Here is an 8113-nt window from a genome sequence, read left to right on the forward strand (position 1 = left end):
ATGTCAACCACACATGGGCATCTTTAAACACATTAGAAATATATGCCAAAAAAACTATTTCAGTAATAGAGCACATTTATTAAGAATCGATGTTCAATGTTGTTTTACTATGAAGGGAACTGTGTGTATTTCTGTCTGAATACTATTTTCTCATTTCCTGATTTTGTATCTTGTTTGTTTACTTGTTGCTATGAGTAACTGATGGTTGTATGCGGTCTATGTAAAACCTGAATACATCCTCGCTCTCTAACTAGATGTGATTCTCTTTTGAATTATAATTGTACTGCATAGAGTTTTTTAACGGAACTTATCTTCCACGTGTTAGGAAGAAAATTGGATTAAAAATAGGAAAAACGCCCAGTGGAGGTGCAGTCGGATTTTGTTGGCACAGCGGTTGTCCTTTCCTTTTGATGTTTTCCATCTAGGTCAAGGAAAAGTGGTTGGGTTTGGGTGATTTTTTATTTTTTCGACCGCAGTCCCGGTCTCCGTCTCTCGGGTCGAAGCTCAAGCTGTTCCACTTAGCGCTCCCCCCAGAGGCCGGCAGAACTTCTGTTTTCTTGACTGAATTTGCAGCTTTTTTTTTTTCTCTCTCTGTTGCATGCATTTGTGGTTTTGAATTGATTTTTCTATTTGAAGCGAGTTTGCCATTAATGTATTTGTTTTGGCTCCCTGCAGCAGGTTTGCTCTTTTGTATTTGCAGCACATTTTCCATTGTTGTATTAGTCTTTGTATTGTTTCTTTGTGTGCTTTGAATTTGGCATCGCTTCTGACTTTGCAGTAGGGCTCTCCTAATGGACATGTCTTGGGCCTGAGCAACATTTTACTCTTGTCCACCCCCATCCCATTTTCAAAACACTGGCACTGAGTATACAAAATTACATATTTTAACATAATCCAGGTCTTTGCAGTTTTGTCCAATATAAATGTTTGGTCTGCCAATAGGGTTTGGGCCACTGAGGCAGAAATCACTGTGCAGTCTGTTGCTTGGCTGAACTATCACCTATGGGCACGCTGCATTATCAAAAAGACCAAGGCAGACAACAGCCAATTTACACACATGCATGCACACACACACACTAGTGGTTGTACTTTTGGTTATTAGCCTACATAGAAGCTCTGCCAGCAGGGACGGTGATTGGCAATCAAAGCTGCCGTCAAGTGAAAGAGTTTTTTATCATCTCACAAATTCAAATTATTCAGATATCCTAATGTAAATCATGGTCGTCACCCTTTTCCCTCTCCTTCAGTCTGTTCAAAGTTACTTCAAGCCATTCTTACACAAACACCGAAAACCATAACGTATAATCTTTCGACAACTGTACTTAAAAGTCACATGTCTAACGTTTAAGATTTGATGCATTTATAAATAGGGCCCTGTCAAACTTCAAAGCTCCTCCCACAGGGACGCAGCTGCACCATTTTTAGACTCCACTGTTTGACAGGTTAAGGGATTGACTTATGCGTTGAGAATATGTGTGTTTTCTACACTTTGAATAACCCGCTGCAGGGAGAAAAACAGGTCAGCGTGACTAAATATATTTACAAACATTAGCAATGCAAACATTTTTTTTCAGCTCATATTTAGCTGTCACTTTTCGTAAGTCGTCGTATCAGTGAATCACAACGTGAACAAAGCCAACGTGCTGGCAGTATTTCCGCAGGGGGTGCCATATTGTAGCTGTGGCTTATTGCTTTAAATGGCATGTTTGTTCATGCATCTTTCAGTGATGTCTGGTGTCTGGTTTTAATAAGCACTAGTGCAGTGTCTGTTCTAAACCTGCCTGTTTGGAATTGGGCTGTTTGCTTGGTCCGTGGTGATGCTGGTTGCAGCTTTTCTTTCTGAATCTGTTAAAGTGACCGGCAGCAACTAAAGACCTGCAGCAGAACGTTGATCCGCTGATCGACACCAAAGCTTCTTGTGACCCAGCCGCTGCCGCTACAGAGCGCTGGTCTCATGTTCATTCGAAGTTTCTTAATATTGAACTGCACTTTCTTGGGCCCTCAACAATACAGCTGATAAGATGAATGGTTCTCAAGATAGATAGATAGATAGATAGATAGATAGATAGATAGATAGATCTTTATCGCTCTAGTTGCTTACATTGCTGCATCAAATTAAAATGGTTAATAAAGCCTTCCAGTATTTACTAACCATGTAGCTTATAGAGAAGTTGTAGTTGTTCCTTTTCACAGGAAACTGTGTGAATAGTTTTTACATAATTTTTCAAGCATTCACATTTCGATTTAATTATTAATTTGGTTTGTTGTGTTTTATTGTCGTTTTCTGCATCTGACACATCTGTCTGACATGCAGCTCTGAAATTCCACTTCTCACTTCAGTTCCTGGCTCCATCCCACGTGTTTGTGTGTGTGTGTGTTAGAGCCAAATACTTACCCAGGTCGATGCTTAGCCAAATCTTTATTTATCTTTATTCACTAACTCTCCCTCTCACTCCTGCTCATTGTAGGTAAACCCCCCCAGCTGTGTCGCTCAGACGGCTCTGGCACAGCCGACCACGGCGCACAGGGCACGCATAGCCTTGGCCACAAGAGGGCACCGCTGACTGGCCTCAAACCCCAGACAGACAAGGTCGGGACTCTGTCCAGAAGAAGAGACGCCAACGCGGACGGTGAGTTGAGTCTTTCACACTTTCAGCCACAATTTGTCAGAGAATCCAACAAGGAGGAGAGGTATCATGATGCCTCATTTACATCCTCTGCCAAATGTGCTTGTCTACCATCCACTCCAGCAGCCCACACACCGGCCATCAAGTCCCTGCACAGCGTGGGCTCCCGCATGCACAGCTCGTGGGCAGCTGCAGGCTCAGACCCCTCTGAGGAGTGCATGGTGACCGTGTCGACGCTGGAGCGGCAGCATATGGCTTCCTGGAGCGGCACGACAACATCCAACAGGGCCACCCTGAGTAGGGGTTCCCACAAGAGACCTGGCACAGATCCCTCCCACAACGGGCATCCTCCCACAAACAGCACAGAGAGGAGGGAACACTGTGAGTATCTATCCTCATGAGGACGTATCTGTGTGCACAAAATGGATAGAGCCCCATGCAAATAACCTGCAGATTTAGTTGACCCTTTATTTACAATTTTACTTTTCCATTCTCCAATCGTTTGATTTTAACACTTTTAACCTCTAACTGAGAAAACATAACACAGAAGCCGTGTTGTTAAAATTATACACCAGATAATAAAACTCAATAAAGCTGTCATTTTTTTCTGCTTCAAAAACATAATTCAGAGTGAAACTTCACTTGTCTGTAATTTGGGGCTGTCACTTCTTTTTTGAAGAATGATTAGACAAATCAAATTTGTCTCCTCTAGTCATTCGCGAGAACGCCCATAGCACGGAGACTTTTCTGTGTAGAGATAAAAACAATGTGATGACAGGACGTGAAGATGAAAAGATGATAAAAATGATAGATTTTGGATGCTGCTGTGTCAAATTGATTTTTTCTCATGGAAACCTGTGTGAACACTTCACAAGCCTTTCACAACTGTCAACATGAACATGGTTTTTATAAACACCTTCACCTAGAGCAGCCATTGTGGATATCTGCACGGGGTCACCTGACCCTGTGATTGCACAAGGACCATCACAATCAGAAACAACCACCAGCTGCAGCGTATGTCACTACAACACTGTTTATAAAGATGGATGATATAATAGCTCCCCCCGAAAGTGAAGCCAAATCATTTGCATGGCCCCCTGGTGGCTGGCTGCAGTATATAGAGGATAAACACTGCCTCCTCTTCATCAGTGGATGGGACATGGACCAAAGTACTAGAAAGTACACGTTTCATAAATGTTTCCCAAATGTTTAGGTTGTTCTTATTACACTTATATGTTAAAGTGCTAATTTTCCCGGTAAGGTAGGAGGGAGAAGTCATGATTGACAGCTGGGACTGACTCGTGATTGGCTGAGCGCATTTATCAGCGGGACCTTGAGTGCACAGTCACACATACACAATTTTAGCAGTGGTAAATAATACATTCGCTTCCTGTTGCAAAGCAAATCCACAGAGCAACTTCAAATGTGACACACGACATTTGCCTGCATTCGCGTATGTGGGACCGTGGTCTAATACTGTTTCAAGTCATATCAAAAAAGCAAGATGGCAGCACCCATATCTGGGATATTTTTAGCTTGATTATTTTTACAATGGGAGGAAATGTCCTACATCTTTATTTACACTCTATGGGCAACAATTTTGGTACAAGGATTAAATGAAGTCCTGTATCCCAACTATTTCTGGCTTGAATTAATGCTAAGACACAGCACGTCCTGGTAGGGGAAAATGAAGATGCAGACAGTCAGAAATGAAGACGCAGACACTCAGAGTGCAGAAGTATTCACTGATGTTGTGTCGGCCTGTGTCTCTTTCAGAGTCTTTGTGAAGCCTCGCTCCCTGCAGTGGCTGCCTGCCGTCCCAGGACACCTTGTTTATAAGCGCTATGAAATTCTCTTTCTCTCTGCGAGCGACACGGAATGATGTTGGGAAGAAGGAGAGGAGGCAGACTTGAAGAAGGAGGAAACGAGTGAGAGAAAGAATGCAGAGCTGTAAATGTCATGTACAGACACAGACACCAGTCTCACAGTGTTATTTTCATCCCCCCCTCTCCAAAAGAGTGAACAGTATGTTAAATGTCCGCTTCTATTTTCTGTCACATGGTGTACAACAGTTCACACGGTGGAGATGAAGAAGAAAACTCACACGGAAATGACTAATTGAAACAAGAAGGGACTTGCATAATTTGTAAATATATTTTTTAATGTTTTCTCTCTTTCTTTTGCTTTGCTATGCAAGCCGAACCTAATGTTGTCTCTTTTGTGTTTTATTACTGTGAAACTTTCTTTTTTTCATTAATGCTCAAAATGTTAGCTGATTTCAATGAAGCTACTGTATTGTTGTACTTTGCACAGAGCATTTTTGGTGAAAATAAGCACAAACCCATTGTCAGCTGAGCTGAGGAGGAGAATCATAATGGCAAAGAGGGATGTCTATGTTAAACAGAACCTAAACAGAGGATATATACTTGGCTGTGCTGTAAAAATACCCATATATTGAGAGTTACAAGGAAAAACCACAGGAAATAATATGCCAAAATAACTAACTGTGTTTCATACTGGGATTATGACTTATACTAACATTGATCTAGCAAAGGATTACCAGAACATTTTTTTATGGTGACAAAGCAACACATCAGTTGTGATATCCAAAGCAAAAACCTGAAAAAAAATAAGTATCTCTGCCATTCCCAGGAAGAGTATGCTAATAATATATATATTTATTTGTTTCTTTTCCAATTACACACAGTGGCGTGGCGATAGTGCAATATTCAAAGGACGACATGACAGTAAAGGGAAACAGGAAGATGAAAGTGAGTCTTTGAAAGCCACAGGCCATGTGTTACCTTGGTGGAGCAGATAAAGATGCATTAAAATGTCCCGATGTCACCTGAAGGCGGATAAGCTGCAACATTAAATGACGACTGTATGTGATGTTAAACATCAAAGGAATTATAATAGATTTGTTGTTATGCACTACACTGGATTTACACTATCAACCTAGGATCTATAAACTTGAAAGACTGCCAATAGTAGGAAAGTTTTTAAATTATAGCCAATTAGTATTTTCTGCCAATGAGATTCACGATGCAATTTAACACTTGTGTGGATGGTTTTGTTGGGATCATTGTTCTGGGAATGGCTCTCGATCCCCTTGAAGAATCGTTACCTGCCAGATTGGTTTGCCCTCAGGAATACACAGCCACATACAGTAGGGCCGTTTTTTCAATACCTTGATGCAAAATAAAATGTGTATGTGAAAACCAAGCCCGTCGCCTGTGAGTCTGACACACTGTTTGCATGTGTGGAATTTGTATTTAAATGTTTCCGTATGGGGGAAAGTTTTAAAGGGACTACATGTTAGTTTTTGCTAATGCTACATCGCCTATAGCGATGAATGCTGCAGGTTCAACATCTAACTTCATTCCTTTATTTGCCAAGAGCCAGTGATGACTAATTTTGCCTCAATTTCAATCATATCTTTGATTTAACTGAGGTTAGCATGCTAACAAGCTAGCCCCAGCAGACTCAGGCATCTTTCTCAGATAACGAGTCGCTATCATGTCGAGCCTGCCCTGAAGATTTAGTGCTGCTCAGACGACATATTCTAAATACTTGTCTTGTAAACAGAAAAATGGCTGAAACGCCAACTCCACCACCTGCGAGAAACCACAGACAGATACAAAAATGTACACTGTACAACTTTTATTTAAAATGTGGCTTGTTACTTTACTCCCAATTTACAACCAGTTACAATTTAAAATATGTCTATATTTATAATTAGGATTCAGTGCCATCCAACATTTGGTATATGGGCATAACGGCCACTTGAGCATTCTTTTAGAAATCTGTCTCACACAGGTGCCAAGAAGTGAAACTAAGGACTAAATGTGGTGCTTTAAACCCAGAAGACAGAAGTCTGTCAAACACAATGAATCCAGTATGTGCCAGTGCCCCTGCTTTGGTTTCATTTAATAGATACTACCACATCAACATATTGTAAAGGCCATGCTTTGATTTTGAAATTGCTCAACCTTCCTGTACACATGAGAGTGGTAGATATGGAAATAACGTGTTTTATCTTAATCGTAGCTTGAACTTTGTCTGGTCGGGATTCTTTCAGCCTCAAATTCGGCTTTATTTCTCTGTTATCTCTGGAACGTATGGCAGCCACGTGCAGATAGTCTCACTGCTGCTGGCACAGATCTGCACAGTTCTGAGGAGGATGTGGCTGCAGGTGATGATGAAACAGGTGCTTTGCATTGTTCTGGACATCCTGTCAATATTTGGATTCACAGACAGGTAGACGGGGATTAGAATCACAGCACAATCCATCATGGAAGATATAAATCTTTAGAAATGGGGTTGGGTGTCCAGTGTTGCTATGAGGACAGAACAATTGGTGCTGTATAGTCAGCACCAATTGTCTTTGACACAATTTGAATGGACTGTTACACTGACACACGATCTCAGCTCCAAGTCTTGTAAAGGCTCATCCTCATCTCCTCAGCTTCGCGTGCAAGTGGACTGGAAGAACGGAAACACATGAGAGGAGAGGAGGGAGGGGGGAGGGAGAAGGAGAGGATGATGAGGGAAGGAGAGAAGTAAAGGGCAGAATGTAGAGAATTTATTTATTACCACCAGCCCAATCTACCCCTATCTAAGCTTGCCTGTGTATGTGTGTAAATCTGGAATAGCAGGTTTGGGTGTGTGCATTATATATACTATATATATATATATATATAACGCACAAGGAATAAACTACCTCCCTGAGGGCCTGTGGGCAGTTCAGGTTTGGAGACAGGCTCTTGTCACCTGGTTTTTAGTCTCCTCCCAAGGGTCTGCGGCTTGACCACTTTCGGAGCAGCCCTGTCTCACTATACTGTAACAAAAAAAAAAAAAATCCATATCCCAGTGGAAAGTGCCAACTACCACCCAGCCCCCATCCAGTCACCTATTTTCTGCCCTTTAAAAACATTTTCTTTAGCAGCTATACCTATGTTAAACCCCCATTATGGGTTTGTGTTGCTCTACCAACAAAAAGAAAGACAGAAAAAGACAAGAAAACATGGCCGAGCCCACAGAGCCCAATTACAAGACATAGCTTAATATGCTGGTGTCTGAATGGAGCGGTAACTTCACGGGATGTTGTGGTTTTGGTCCGGTGAAAAATCAGTTCGCTGGAACACATTTATTGCTGAAATCCTTTTTTTTCAGCTCTCAGGGGAACAATTTGGCCTCAAACCGCTTCACTTCTTTGGACACAGCTTCAAGCCAGCGGAGGAATTTTTTTTTGCGATGCAGCTTTTTCTCTTCAGACAATAATAAAGACAATAAAAAAGAGCATAGGGATTTAAACCATCTGTATTTTTTTTATTAATATTACACAATTTTATCGAAACAAAAGTGAACATGAGCATTAAATGTATGATGGTGTGATTAGAATATCAGAAAACGTGTATTATCATAACATCGTGCAGAATTCTGTGCAGCAAACATCGACGACAAATAACACATCAGGAAAATCA

The 8113-nt window shown here is 41.3% G+C and overlaps 1 protein-coding gene across 3 annotated transcripts in view; it reads left to right on the plus strand.

The window, feature by feature from the left end:
* The window catches only part of LOC118122680 (roundabout homolog 2), a 91644-nt gene extending 85792 nt beyond the window's left edge, over positions 1-5852 (plus strand). For 2 of the 3 annotated variants that reach the window (XM_035179556.2, XM_047343682.1), the window contains 3 exons: positions 2469-2630; positions 2751-3008; positions 4404-5852. In XM_035179556.2, the coding sequence (XP_035035447.2) occupies positions 2469-2630; positions 2751-3008; positions 4404-4405 (422 nt within the window). In that variant the 3' untranslated portion in view covers positions 4406-5852. The remainder of the gene's footprint in view (positions 1-2468; positions 2631-2750; positions 3009-4403) is intronic. The other variant, XM_035179557.2, reaches the window with a different exon arrangement.
* Positions 5853-8113: the final 2261 nt, after the last annotated feature.

Source organism: Hippoglossus stenolepis, chromosome 15 (assembly GCF_022539355.2).
Source record: "Hippoglossus stenolepis isolate QCI-W04-F060 chromosome 15, HSTE1.2, whole genome shotgun sequence".
Classification (NCBI taxonomy): domain Eukaryota; kingdom Metazoa; phylum Chordata; class Actinopteri; order Pleuronectiformes; family Pleuronectidae; genus Hippoglossus; species Hippoglossus stenolepis.